Source organism: Candoia aspera, chromosome 1 (genome assembly GCF_035149785.1).
Source record: "Candoia aspera isolate rCanAsp1 chromosome 1, rCanAsp1.hap2, whole genome shotgun sequence".
NCBI lineage: Eukaryota > Metazoa > Chordata > Lepidosauria > Squamata > Boidae > Candoia > Candoia aspera.
Window position 1 is genome coordinate 104775036 of NC_086153.1, and position 15906 is coordinate 104790941.

General features: G+C 36.3%; 1 protein-coding gene across 2 annotated transcripts in view; it reads right to left on the minus strand.

The window, feature by feature from the left end:
• The window catches only part of FIG4 (FIG4 phosphoinositide 5-phosphatase), a 104576-nt gene that overhangs the window by 80902 nt on the left and 7768 nt on the right, over positions 1–15906 (minus strand). For both annotated transcript variants that reach the window (XM_063311296.1, XM_063311288.1), the window contains exons 2-5: positions 11072–11170; positions 9237–9360; positions 4194–4350; positions 1843–1893 (exon numbers count right to left, since the gene is read on the minus strand). In XM_063311296.1, coding sequence (XP_063167366.1) covers positions 1843–1893; positions 4194–4350; positions 9237–9360; positions 11072–11170 — 431 coding nt within the window. The remainder of the gene's footprint in view (positions 1–1842; positions 1894–4193; positions 4351–9236; positions 9361–11071; positions 11171–15906) is intronic.

The window sequence follows — 15906 nt, forward strand, 5'->3', positions numbered from 1 at the left end:
TCCTCTCAACCCATTCACTCTTCCTTCATATATCTGTTTTATAATTCAATCCCCATTCATTCTCTGGTATGATCAAACACTTCAACATACTTTTTCATCCTGATGACTCACCTTTGTATTCAATCCACATTCATTTAGGACCTGTTCATTCCTAACCTGTCTCTTCTTGTTACACACTTACTAAGTACTACTTAATCCTCAGGTTACGCCAGCAATTAGGACCAGAACTGCCATCGCTAAGCAACACGGTTGTAAAACGCGACATCACATGACTGCGTTGCTTACCAATGGCAGTCCCAGTTGCCGTCATTAAGCGATGACTGTGCAGGTCATTAAGCAAGGACCTCATGTGACTGCAACTTTCAACTTCCTGCCGGCTTCCCCATTGACTTTGCTTGTGGGAAGCCGGCAGGGAACATCAGAAATCACATTCACGTGACCGCATCTTGCTGCAACATTGTAATTGTGAGCCAGGCATCGAGCACCCATATCCCAATCACATGACTGTAGGGATGCTGCAATTGCCGGAACTCTGATACCTGTTGTAAATGCCCTTGTTCAGTGTCGTTGCAAGTTTGAATGGTCACTGAATGAGTGGTCATAACCTGAGGACCACCTGTACTTTTATGTTTCTCCCGACTACTCAATTTTTATTTCATATAACAAAGTGGACAGAAGCAACTGTTGTACAGAGCCATTTTATTTTCTTTTGACAAGAAGTCATTCCTAGCAACAGGCCACCTTCTACTCACCACCTTTCTACCGCCATTTGCACATCTTAAAATTTCTAGTGGTAGAAGAACTACTCAGTCATCAGAGGATTTCCCAGCATTCAGCATGAGGCTTGTTTCTATTTCTTGAAGAGCATCTAGATACACATTTTCACAGAACATACAGTAATAAAAGGTACTGCTTCATGAGGTTCTGGCTCTTCCTTGTTCTCTGTTGCTGCACTCTATCTGATACCTCTAGGCAGAAGTCTCCCTTCCCCTCTCTCACTCTAAGCACGATACCTAGACTTGGCTGTGAAGTTTTTAACCCCTTTCATCTTCCAATTCTGCCCCATTCAGTAGAAGTTTTCTTTCAGCTCTGTATTCTATATCTTTCTAAGCTATATTTAAAGCCTTCTAAATGCCACCAATTTAAACTTTTCTCCTACTTAAATAATATTGCATGATCTTGCCCCATACCAAAAGAAAATATGCTCAGAGGATATGGCATATACATGAGAGTTGCACTGAAGGAAAGCAAAATGAAATCTCGATGCATGACTGAAAACAATTTCCCTTAACAGTGGATGCTTTATGTGTAATGGAAGGTTTTTAATTCTTCAGATATTTTCCTGTGAAACACGACAGAATTAAACTCTCCTCTCAAAAGTATTCCAGAATGATGTAATGATAGTTGACAGAAAGCAAATGTAACAGCAGCTGAGATAAAAGGAACTCAAAGACATTTTTTTACAGCACTTCTGAAAAATACACAGTGAAGATTTTACATTCCAGAGTCCTTAAAATCTGGCATATTGTTACTTCCATGTTATAATCATCTGGGATTACAGGACACCTGACATGGTACATTCCAGAGTAAGAGAAGACAGTGGATCAAAAAAGATCAGGTTGTGTATATTGGGAAGGAGATGAGCAAAATGGAGAGAGCTGTGTAACTGCTCATGGGAATGTTGCATTTTAGCCATTAGCACAATTTATGGATATTTTTAAGTATACAATTTTTAAGTATTTTTATGTACACTTTATGGAGAGAAGAGAGAGGAATATGACAATTCTAGGTCATCATTGTTTAATAGCTAACTCTAATGAATACTTCAAATTAGAAACATACCTGAAATAAAAATTACTAGACAAGTCCACGTTCTGAAAAATTCGGAGGTATCTACAGAAAAAATTTTAAAAAAATAAAAGGTATTTTATGCAGACAAAGTATGCTGCCTATGACACCCTCTATCAAAAACTTCTGTATTAGTTATATCAAATCAAATACTTTATTATGGTCAATGACCAGATATAGGTACAATTCAGTAACAAAATTACAGGGGAGAAAAGGAAATGGGATAAAAGTGAGTAATTTACACAAAAGAGAGAAGAAAGGAGAGGAAAAGTAATAACAGTGTGTAAGAACTGGAGTACCAGACCATACTTGAAGTACGTAAAGCAGCAAGAATTGCAAATAATACTTAACTGTTAAGGAAGCACAAGCTATATTGCCGTATGACAGTCTAGTAGAGTATTAAAATACTAATATATTAAAACATTAAGATAATTAAAAATGTGGTGATAAAATGCAGCAGTATATACTAAAATAATAAAGTTCTACCTGGGAGATGTTGAACATAATTGATGATGCTTACTTAATACCTACTCGTTTATTGTAATCACAATTTAGGATTATATAAGATGAGGAGAGAGAGAAAGAGAAGGGAAACAAAAATAAAGTAGTTCAAGGATGTTGAGTTATCTGGTTGAGTCTGAAGATAATTATTCCCTAGTTTTAACTGCTGTAGTTATAAATTTAGCTACTGTGTGGGTGATGTCATGATTTGAGACTGAAATGAGGTAGGGGGAATGGAAATTGTCCATTCTCCATGACACTCACAGTAAAACAGGACTTATAATCTTGTTTCAAAGGTCCTTATAGAAGTTACAGTAAAGGAGGACATGTTGGATTGTTTCAATTTCCCTGGCACTGCAAGGGTATGTATGCTGGGATAGAGGGATGTTGGCATGTGTTAATTAAAACTTTGGTTTTTATTCATTAAGTTGTCAATGACTTTAAAAATTTACACCTTTCCTTTCTGAATTCAAAATGCTCTCCTCTTCTATAAGAATGAAGATATCAGGTAAACACATAACAACAATTTCCTCTGGTAAAAAAATATTATGTTAAGGGTAGCAGTTGCATAAAATAGATCATTGTCTCTTATTATGTATATGGTATTTCACAAAACCTGAGCTTGTATACAGCATCACATCTTTTGATTGTCTACTGTAGTTCTGTTCTTAAATCTCCACTTCTATATAATTTGAGGTCACTCCATTACCCATGGAACAAAATACCTTTTGTCACAAGAACCAAGTTCTTAATCCATAGCTACTTCTATAACAGAATTGTTATTAACTAGCATAAAGAGCCTCATGGTAATGCATTCAAAATAGCCAATGGATTACACAAAACCATAGACTTGGATGGGGCCATTTATGTCCCTGAAGGCAAACCTCTGCCCAGTGCAGCAATCTAGATTTAAAGCATTCCAAGCAGATAGCTGTCTAGTCCCTGTTCAAATACATACAGTGAAGGGCAGCCTTCTAACTATTGACATCATTGGTTCCACTGTTGAACTGTTCTTATGGCTAAGACTTTTCCAACATTCAATCAGAAACTGCCTCCCTGCAACTTTAATCAATTATTCTACGTCCTTCTCTCTGGAATAGGCCTTGACCTCCTTCCATGTGGCATCTTTTCAAGTATTTGAAGAGTACTATCATATCTTACCTCTCTTCTCAAGACTAAACATGCATAGCACAATCCAGAAACAAGAATCTAGAAGCAGGTCTAAAGTCTGAATTTTGCATATTGATTTAAGCTAAAGGGAGCAAATTTAGAGCTTCCAAAGGCTGTATAAGTTGTTATGTACATCCACTTAAACTCATACTGCAGAAACATTCATTTATTTCCCACTGATATGGAGTATGGTCACTGGAAAGAAAGGGAAGCAATAAACCGATGCCCTAAAACAACCCTACTTGCTAAGCACAGCTTTTTCAAATGCTTTTTCCCTCTCCATCCCCATGTTCCTGCTCAAGTCTGCTGATTTTTTGCTGTCATTAAATACAGGAAAAAAGTTAGTCATTCCCCACAAGCCATCTGTTCAAGGTGATCAACTCCCTAGTATGAAAAGTAAGAGCCAGGCTCTGCATCACATGTTTTTTGTGAGCTGTCATAAAATGGAGCCCAAGTTTCAAACCCTACAGGTAAAGACTCTTGATGCAAGCTTTTGACTACATGGATATATCTAAGTCATTTTCTTGGCAATAATATGGGAGTGGTTTACCATTGCCTTCTTCTTCCCAATCCAGCTGACAGCTCGTTGAGATCAGCTAAGGTAAGCAGTATACGGTACTACCTGCTGATCCCTGTTATCTTAAAGCAAAATGGAAACTGTAAAAGAAAAGTACCTTGCTTCATCAGGATGACTCACTCGTACAGAGTCATTTGGAATGTAGATCATATTGGTATCTTCTATTTTATATACTGCATGTCCTCCAATATCTGCCATCTTTCTCCTCTTTGTAATTAGCACAATGTAATAACCTTCTAAAAATCTAACAAAACCTGCAAGAAACAGAATAAATCACTCTACTTATTATTTGTATCTGTCACTTGATTCAATATAGTACCAGAAGGCTAAAAAAACAAGCACAAATTCTGTCAAGGTTGTAATAATTATATAGTATTTTTTAGCACCTTATACAACTAGAGATGGGGGGGAACTGTCATTCTTGAATAAATCTTTAATCTACAGAATTTCACTGAAGTAACCTGCTTTTCCTCTTAAATTATACACTAAATAATTAACAAATGTAAATTGAAAAGTATTTTTCAAAATGGCTGTTCACTTCATCTCTTTTGCAAAATTATGTATTGCATTCTCAAAGCATATTTCATCAAATCAATGCCTGGGGTGAACTGAGGAAAATGAAATATCTCATTGAGATGAAATGCAAATAAAGAGTTAACTGAACATTTCTTTATAAGGAAGACAAGGCAGAAAGTTAAAAGACTTGGGAAAGAGAGAAAGGAAAGAGGGCAGTTAACAAAAGGGGGAAAGGAAAGGAGAAGAAAATAACTTTGCATATACAAAAGGAGACACTGATAACCTCTGTGGCAAAGTATTATTTATCATTCTGTAAATAAGCATGGTGCTCTACTCTTTAAACTTATGTTTTATATTATCTGATCATAGAATGTATTAAATACAATTTTAATTGTTCAGCTAAGTAAATGAGAGAGCATAGTTAAACTATTAGGAAAAGAGCTGATACAAGAGGAGGTAACATCAGTGTAAGAACCCTAGATTTATCATTTTAAACTATATTTAACCCCCCACACACACACACACACACCCATATAAACTCAGTAGTCTGCCGCTTCTGACCAGATAAACTACATTAGTATCTGACACTGCAATGTGACTTCTCTATACTTTGTTCTTCTAAGCCTCCACCTGAAACAACTTTTCAGCATTGCAAGGTAGGGTTTATTTCCAGCAGAATAACATAGCAAATCCAGACTGTTAGCCTTTTCCTTAATGTAAATTTTCAACATTCTACAATATTTGACATGACACATCAGATTAACTTTTCACTCCTTCAATCTATCACAGTTATCAATCAAAGACTCTGGCAAATGACCTTTTATTGTGATTCTACAAAGAAGGATTTATAGCTACTCGTCTATTTAGACAGTCATTCTTTATACTGTAATAATTGAAAATGGTATGAATGCTCAAAGTCAACAGCAAGTGTTGCAGCCAAGTACTTCCATGTGAAACTGTGTGCATTCTAAAAGAGGTGGGTTTTTTTTTTGCTTTTTTCATCAGCCTGTTTCAAATGTTTCCAATAAAGAAGCACCAAAAAATTGGGATTTTTCCATGGTGGTGCTATCTTCAGTGGAACACTTCCTTATATACTCAGTTGGGATGTAGTTCACAATGCTGCATATAGAAAAAGCAAGTAGGTACAACAGATTTTTTCCTGTCATCTCCATGTGGCTTCACTATCCCCACCACCATCACCATAAAAATATCCCAACAGAATCATGAGTACTTCCACACACTGTGAACTGTTTTCTCCTGGTCTTGCAGCCCAATACATTTCAAATGTGAGGAGTCTGTCATCAGAGCAGCACACAGAAATCTTGCAAAATGCTTAATACAAAATGCAAAGAACATAGTAATGACGAAGTGTATTTGGCCATGCAGACCTACAGGATGGTAGACAAGCACAACCAGTGGCTGGATGCTGACCTGACCCAATTCGAAGGTGATAATCTGGAAGGCAGAGACTTTGAAAGCCATGTAAACACAAAACTGAAAAAAGGGAAGAATTACAAAGGATAAGAAAAACTCTCAAGGTTGAGGCTAGTGATCATCTGAGGAAGATGCTGCAGTAAACAAATATCTGACTAGCAGATACTATCCCATCAGCTCATCCTTCCAATGTCTTGGCCATGCCAGTGTGTGATGGAACGTAAGGGTGGCCTTGGAGAACAGAGGGAAGAGATGCTGCCGAGGGAACAATCAGATAAAAGGAAAGGGAGTCCAAGAGAGGGTAAGGGTCTAAAGAAGACACTTAGGAAAGACCCGCCCTGACCACTCAAGCGATAAATGGGGGTACGGGAGATTTGTACTTTCAGACTTGCAAGATTCTGTTAATGTAGCCTTACAATAAAGTAGAATGACTTCATCTAGTTGTGTTTCCTGTCTGGTTTACCTGGAAAGGCTGACAACAACCTTGCAAGTCTGAAAGTTCTTTTTAATAGTGATCCTAAGGATAAAAATAGGATGTGGAGCAATTTTAACAGCAATGTTTATTTGGGTCACAAAGTACACTACTTTGGTAATCAACATTATGAAGTTCTAAGGAATAGCTATGCATTCCAGCTGTGCACTGGAATTTCTGCTAACATACTGTACTGAACTTTGTGAAAGTTGCCTATGGCCTTTTATGCAAAGATGACAGCATTTTTTGTTATAAAAAATGTAGTCACCTTGGGAGGCATCCAAAAGCATCATTCCACTGGTGGAATGACATTTTTTTCTCTTCCATTTCCCAGTGTACCCTCTAAAGCTACTTTGGAGATTTGGGATGAGTATAAGGAAATGGAGTGAAGGAAAAGCCTTATTGTTTGAGCAGAAATGGGACTGCATAATTTTGGACACAGCCCTTTGTGCTGCATGTTATTTATAAAGTCTTTTAAATCCAATTCCAAAACTTTTATGATTGCTGTTAAGTAGCAGAATCACATAAGTCACTTTTGAAGCTGGAATTTCCATTTGCACAACATTGGATTCTGCTGGAGGAGGAGGTTCTGATTTTGAATGTGCAATTTTGCTCCTTTGGAAATGGGTTTGCGAGTAAGTAATACTTTAAAAGACAGAACAGATCTGTATTGGATATGGGGAGCTCACATATAAAGTTGTTAACATGTTATTGTTTGTATGCACTGCTGTTTTTGGGCTTCATTCTGGCCTCACTGAAATTGCATGTTCATTCCTAGGGATAAGCAATACCTGCTTAATAAAGATGTTAACAAAAAGATGGATGTGATATCAATATAATTTCTTAAGTGTTATATGCAAAACCATGGAAGCAATGCAAAATAATATATTTTAAAAATGAACAGGAGTCATTGGAACCTTTAAGTCAGAAATGGGCAGTCTGTAGCTGTACAGTTGCTGGATAACTCCCATCTTTGCTCACATTGTCCACGCCGATTAAGTTTGACAGACATTAGGGTTCAGCATTGTGCCTATTCCTGCTCTAAATCATGGTGAATTGCACAAAGGAAAACAAGATATAAATGTGCAATTGGGTACAGACTGATCCTCTTTCGATATAAATGATCCCTGCCTGGATAATGATGCATCAAGCAGAATACAGTTTACTGGTCTTCCATGACAGTTTGTCAGATGCACAATTACTCCTTTATTTCAGAGTCCCAGTTGAACAATAATAAAAATTTCAATGAGTATCATGGGATTCTTGAGCAACAATATGTAATTGTTTGCACAACAGCTGCTTCTCCAATCTCTGCTAAAATTTTAATAGTAAATCTGCATTCTTGTTGACAGCGGTTCTTATGAGAATTCACATATCAGTAGCTCCATAATAAACAAGTGGTATTCATGGCTTTTAACCTTCCATTCTGGACTACAGAGGAAGGTGGCATTAATTTATGATAGCAGTTACTTTCAGGCCATGCTTCTTCTGATGGTAAAGAGGGATGTAAATTGATACGAACTTATGGAAAAGGCTTCTTTATGTGTTCTTGACAATTAGTGCAACTTTGTAGCTTTTGAAGAAAGTTAGACTGTTGACTTTATCGTAAACCAGGACATCATGCATCAGTCCCAAGAAATTAGCCATTTTGTGTGTGTGTGTGTGAAATTTTTCACCTCCAACTTCTGAAGAACAGTACTGGACAGAGCAATAAACTGTTTCATAGGAGCATGTTTATTTTGAAAGGAGGCTATGAGTTGATACCAACTACTGCAATTCATGTTTCAAGTGGTAGCATCCATATTTGTTTTGAGCTTGTCATCTTAATTCCTGTCTTTGGGGAAAGTATTCTGCTGAATGTTGACTGTATCCTGTTTTATAATTGAAACTTTTGGTCATGAAGAGCTGAGCACAGGCTTTAAAAAAATAAAGAACAATACTTCTTTTTTTTAAAGACTATAAATGTTATCTTTTTTTCATTGTTTCTCATAAATAAATATCACAGCCTGAACTTTCCAGTCGATGTTTTAACTTTTTGTTTCCACTGTAAATGAAGGTTTATGTTTTAGGTTTATGTTTTCTTCGTAAATGAAGAGAATATTAGAAATATTTTTATAAAATGTGAAATATATTTTTGATTATGTTATAGATATATTAAGTACACTATCACTTAATGGACTGACTGGGGTCCAACAGGAAACATAAACATCTGTTGTGCAAACTTGCTTTCTGATCACACACTGTTGAGTATCACCAGTAGCTTTTAGGTACAGTGAAGTCTACTGTATTTTACTGAGATTGTAAAACATTTTGCATCTGCTTTGATGCTGTTCTGTCTTTAAACTCTTTTTAAATCGTTTTTCTACATTGCTTTTTTTACCATTACTATTAGGCATCATATAATTTGTTATGCTGAAAAGCAAACTAGAATTTTTATTTATGTAAACACACACACACACACATCAAGTATTACATGTCATGAATTGTATTTCAAGGGAATAGTGTAAATTAACAGAGTTTTCTAAGTCATATTAAAGGTGCCACTGATCTACAAAGATTCAGGTAACTGTCCAAGGTAACTGTTCCAAATTATTAGCCTGTCCTTATTTGCAGAGCCATTGTTTGAATTTTGTTTCATATTTGTGTTTTGTGCTTATTTCCAAAATCATATTTGCAGTGCCTTGGCCAACAAGCTAGTAAAAAAATAAAGGAACTTACCTACTATCCCAAAAGCAGAGACAGCACGTAATAATCCAGAGGAGCCCTTTTGCCCAATTTTTGTCCTGTTCCCCAGATCTAAACGGCCTAGCAGCTCTCTCACCTCTTGCTGGGTATATACATGCTTGAAAATGAAAATGTATAGTCATTGAAATATATCTGAAAGCATTAAAAACTTCATTGAATAAAAGCATACGCTAACTTCTATACAGCAGTTTCAGTCACCTTCCTAGAGCAGAAGTACCTAATTTGTGTGAGCTCAAGGACAGCATTATGCTTTGTTTGATTTGATTCACTAGTGAAGGTATAACAATACTGAAATTCTTTCTATTTTATATGTAGACAGGTTGATGATATATGCCTGGGTTGTAGATACTGACCAAAGCTTCCTGTCTCATATCATTTTTATATGTTTAATTTTTTTTAAAATGTAGTATTTTTAATGGGATCCTACTATACTGCAAATCAAAAGTACCAGTCTACATCGTTATTTTTATTTCAAAGAATGCCTCTGACTCCAAGTGGGCCTGATAAGCATTCTTTTAAAAAATCAAAATGCAAGTGACAAAACCGAGTGATTTATTTGAAAGGGTGATTTGCCAGAAAAGGGACAAGGGTATGCAGGGATATCAGAGAGCATCCTGAGGTGTAGGCTAGTGCAGGTGGCAGGGAGTATTCTGATAAACCAATATTCTATGATTGCTTATTTTGCCCATAGTGATTACTTTATAAATAAGCAAAGTTTCTCATCACATGGCAGACATTTTCTGAGAATTACTATGGCTCTCAAAATTTCAAATAAGCCCATCAGCCCAAAAATGTTGGAGGTCTCTAATACAGATATGTGACACTACATATTTGTGAGTGTGTGTGTATTCGTGAGTATGTATATACACAAATATATACAACTTTGTCTTTGATTACCATTAACTCTTTAAATATTATTTTATTTGAATTTTATTGCGACTTTCTCCCTTGTTTATATTGCTCCTTTGTTTTATAATGTTCATCATGTGTCTATTTAGCCCCCAGTAAAAATAGGTGGAATATTGTGGGGAGGGGCAAAAATCAACAAAAGGAAGAAGCATTCCTGTTTGGCATATATATAAATGTCTGGAGAAGAAATCTAGAATTTTATCTTCAGAGTAGCGTAAAGAGAACAGCTGTCTAAACTCCAAAGCGTTTTATATTTTCCCACAAAGTTCTGACTGCCCCCCACACTTCTATCATTTTTGTGGGGGAGGAGATTTTTAAGAAAAACTGGGAGTTTATTGTGAATAATATAACTCAGGCAGACTAAGCTCAAAATCAGAGTTCTCAGAACCACAACCTAGGAAAAATAAGCAGTGATAGAGGAAGAAGCTTTTAATCTCACCTGCCCTCCTAATACAAATATGGCTTGTTATTATTACACAGGAGATGAAATTCATGAATTTCCCTGAACAAATTTCGTAAGTTCCGATTTCCCTTTCAGAGCAAAAAATGAACCTAAGTTCTTTTAAGACATACTTTCCTACTGAGCTTTACCCAAAGATGCCCTTTCTTCATCTGAAGGAGCCCTTTCAAAGGAAGAAACACTATCAGGGGAGGCAATGTCATAATTAATTCTCTTTATTCAGAAATTGTTCCTGCTTCTCTCCAAACAATTTATTTATTATTGCTTAACTCGTTTATTAGGAAACTATATAAAAGAAGATAAATGAGTATTATGAAAATATGTATTAAAAAGAAAAAGGTGCTGAAGAACTTTAATGCAGCTTAAATTCAATGCGGTGCATAACTGAATTACTATATTTTCTTTTGAACAATAATATTTCAAATGTTGACATACTCACTCTGTCATCAATAACAACTAAATCCTTTGGTTCTGTGCGATCGATTTTCAAAACACGATATTTGGTTTCTGCCTGATTGCTTCCAACAAGAAAATATCTCTGGGGATTACAAAAGAATAAAACAGTAAAAGAATGGTTATGGAAGTTATCATAATTACTGCAACCATAATTAAAGTTCTGTTGCACATCAGACATGCAATTTTACTGGCATGAACTTTCATATACAAGAACCAATTTCATCCAACTTAGTTCAATATGTTATTTTTTTAACCATACTCTTCAAATATAATTTATCATCCTAATTTTAAAATAAACATTTTACAATTTTTAAAAACTGTCCAAATTCCCACATTCTAATCTAAGTAATTTCTGACTTCAGCCTTGTTACATTAATGGCATAATTTCCCTATTTTTGACCCACTGAACAATCAGTTAACAATCCTGTCAGCTGCACTGGATGCATTTGATAAAAATATTGGAAAAATTAAGTTGTGTTTATACATAGAACAGTGAAGAATCAGAATTGATTTCCTTTACAAATTGTTTTTATTATATTGATGTATATATTATTAATAAGACTAATAACTTGCTTCAGAAATGAGTCCCATTGAGTTTCATGAGTCTTATCCCAAAAAAGTATTTAAGATTGCACCGTTAACTTTCAGGAAAAAAAACAACAACTGTAAAGCCCCAAAGCATGTATCTATCAAATATGCATTATCACAAACTCAAAAATTTATATTAGGCAGGTTTATTTATTCTTCATCTGTTTAAAATATTACTAAAATACTTTTTATGGCAACCCCCCCTCTCTGGGGCATGTTACATACAAAAGGAAGAAAACATTAATAAAATTAACATTAAAGCCAACAGATTTCAAACATTAAAAACAAACAAACAAAACTCTTCCAAAACACAAAGAACAATCACTCATTCATGGGAAAGCTCGGGTAAGATCCATTTCCATAGGGCTTTCTTAAAGCTGGCAATGACCATTCCTGGCAAGTCCTAGGTGATGATACTCCTTAAGTGTGGAGTTAGTATGGAAAAGACTTAGCTCCATCTTGACCAGCCTAGCAGCTCTCAAACAAGGACAAGAGAAAAGAGCCTCTATTCCTGATCTATTCCCAGAGCAGTTTGTACAAGTCCTTTATGGAACTTAATTCCAATTTTTTTAGGCTTAAAAGATAAAAATCAAGCCTTTGAATTACATTTGAAAATACTGAAGTCCCTATCACACATGGGCAGTTGTCTACAGCACCAGTTGAGGCTTCCAGACTATATACAGTAGAGCCTGGATGTCATTAGTGCACAAACAACTACGGTAAGGTCCCTCCTCTCTACACAAGAAGATTATATCAACTTGTGGAGGATTTTGGCAGGGTCGCTGGTTCTCAGGAAGGAGTGAGCACATTCCAAGAAGATGGAAGAGATAAAAGGAGATATAGTCCAGGGGGCAATCGTGGGAAAGCCAAGAGATTCAGAATAGCTCCTCCCTAGAGCTTTCTGAGATTATTTCCCCTTAGGTTAGGTAGAGTTGCTTTAGTCTGGCAAGATTCTGTCTATACAGCATTAGCAAATAAAGAACTGAGGTTTGGCTGGACTGGCTCTTGGTTGTTCTTGGGCTGGGCCTGACACAACTTGAAGTAACAAAAAGCTCATCCTATCACATGGCCATTTGAGCTTTCCCACTTAGCAAATAGTCTAGGAATCCAAACTGTGCCCTTAGTCTTTCAGAAGAACTACAACCTCATCTAAAACCAGTCATAAATCTCCATCTACAACATTCAGTTTCCTTCAACAACATTGTCCCTTTACATAGTTTAAATTGCAGTCTTCACCTTTTTTCATCCCAAAACACCTCCCAATATCCAATTCAGATGTTTATTTACTCGTCCCTGGGAAACAATTGATGGTGATGGGTTGGCTGCATTGCACTGGCATTCTGAGGACATTCTGACCCATACTTCCAGATGATTTTCTCAGTCACAAAAATTTGAAGCCCTCCACAAAATGTAATATCTAAAAAATAAAAGGTCAAACTGTGGGTTTGTTTTTTATCCCTCCAGACCTTGGGAGAATTCTTGGTTCCACCAGACACTATCCCAGGACCTAATACCACCTAATATTAATATCTACAGTCTACTTCATATTATATCTTAAGAATATAATTAAATACCAGCTCAATTTTTGTCACCTTTTCCTCTCCACCTTTTTTGCTTTATTTACCCATCCTATCTGATGAACAATTCTAGAGAATAAAAAATGTGCACATTATTTTATGATCTATTGTATATTTTATAAAGATATCACTCTTTTACAGACTATGGATACTTGAAATTGTTATCTATCTATCTCAAGGCTGTGCAGCACTTTGGATTTGATCTCCAAATGCTGCTTCTGAGCATGAAGGAACACAAAGTTAGCACCTCTCTGCAATATCTTAAGGCAGCTGCTGCTTTATTGCAGGAAGGTGCTACTTTCTCATTCCCACACGCTCCAAAGCACCTTTTACAGATCAAATCTAAAGTACTGCACAGCCCTAATATATTTTCCATAAGACTGAAATCTTTAGTTTTTAGTTTTCCAAAATAAATATTTCTTACTGTCTACAACATTTTATTCAATTAACCAATTTTCTGTACAGACAGTCCAGGAAAGTCTTCCATATACTTTGGGGCCAGGCTTAGTAGGATTGCTTCATAAACAACACAGATACAAAGAGAATACTGCTGTAAACAGGAGAGACAAAGCCTGTACATCTCTCCGGCTTACAAATACTGTAAGGAGACCTGGGATGCTATAGCTAGTCATGTGGTTCAATCTAAATCTAGACTATGAAGCTATGATATGCATTTAATTATTAGTTTGTTCTCTTACCATTTTTGCAAATCATTTTTAAAATGCATACAAAATACCAGCAATGGTTGTATGCCACTTTCCCAAACATATGCTTTTCTGGATGCAACTTCTATCTCTATGTATATTGCATGCCATTTTTAAAGCAGATTCTTGTTTAGCAGATCACACCATTTTACTTGAAAAGAAATCCAGGACAGAATTCTTTTACATCGCTAGTTAGAGTCATTTCAGAATGAAAAGTGGTTTCTATTTCTTGGTTTGCCAATAACTAAAATATATTTGAGTTAGAACATTTGGTGGCAGAGCAATTATTTAAAGTAGATTCTTTGCTCTAAACAGGGAATTTGTTGTTTCATCGAGGGCTATAAAACAATCATTTGAACTAATTGAAAGGGAAAGGTTCACTACTTTCTCAGCAAAAAATGAACACTGAAAAGAAGAATAGTATATTAAATCTTCTAGCTGTTGATCCCTAAGGCAATAAAGTCACTGAAATAAAAACAAAAGAAAAAGCATGTACCTGCTTCTGTTTGGCACCTCTGTCTTGTAAGATTTAAATCTAATCCATACCCTAAAAGCCCAAGTACGCATACTAACAACTAAGCTGTCTGATCCTAAGTGTTCCGGTATAGCACAACCACAGGTTCTGTACATGTTTGGGTAACAGAATAGTTTAGTAAGTATAAACACCTACTGTACAGAATTTCTAAGGTTGCTTCTTCCTAACATGGCTTGGAAGAGAAGGGATATACCTCAATGATGAAATTCAACACACAAACCTTCATGCATCCAGCTAAAAATCCGATCGTAATGCAGAAAGGCTAGAAAAGATTTCTACTTCTTATATACAGCCTTGAAGAGCTGCTACCCTTCAATCAAAACAGACAACACACAGCCAACAAGGCTGAGGTAAATTTGGCAAGTAGGTAATACACAAGTGTGGTAAATAAATAAATAGATTAAAAACAATATTAACCAACTAGAGTCATTTGATGAGGCAGCGTATAAATATAATGAAATCCATATATAAATAATGAGATGCAGAAGAAATAATCTCATACAAAATATGTATGTATTCAAAACAAGATAATAGAAAAAAATCACTTTTATTGCTGGGATAAGCTCTTGCTCTTTGGACTACTCTTCTGGGATGCATTTCCTCTTTAGCTAAGTATGTACATGTCCAGAAGTGGGCAGACAAGAGATCACATGGCATAAAGGTGAAACAGAGAACAAGGGTATCTTGCAATGTTGAAAAACTCAATTTACTTTAAAGGCCATGATGACTTTTTATGCAACAGTCCTTTGTAAGAGGAAGATTTTCCATCATAATTTACAATCAACATATATACTCTGTGTGCATGCGCATATGTATATGTATTTGTTGTTTATCCGTTTAGTCGCTTCCCACTCTTCGTGACTTCATGGACCAGCCCATGCCAGAGCTTCCTGTCAGTCGTCAACACCCCCAGCTCCCCCAGGGACAAGTCCATCACCTCTAGAATATCAACTATCCATCTTGCCCTTGGTCAGCCCCTCTTCTTTTTGCCCTCCACTCTCCCTAGCATCAGCATCTTCTCCAGGGTGTCCTGTCTTCTCATTATGTGGCCAAAGTATTTCAGTTTTGCCTTTAATATCATTCCCTCAAGTGAGCAGTCTGGCTTTATTTCCTGGAGGATGGACTGGTTGGATCTTCTGGCAGTCCAAGGCACTCTCAGAATTTTCCTCCAACACCACAGTTCAAAAGCATCGATCTTCCTTCTCTCAGCCTTCCTTATGGTCCAGCTCTTGCAGCCATATGTTACTACTGGGAATACCATTGCTTTAACATTGCGGACCTTTGTTGTCAGTGTGATGTCTCTGCTCTTAACTATTTTATCGAGATTTGTCATTGCTCTTCTCCCAAGGATTAAGCGTCTTCTGATTTCCTGACTGCAGTCAGCATCTGCAGTAATCTTCGCACCTAGAAATAC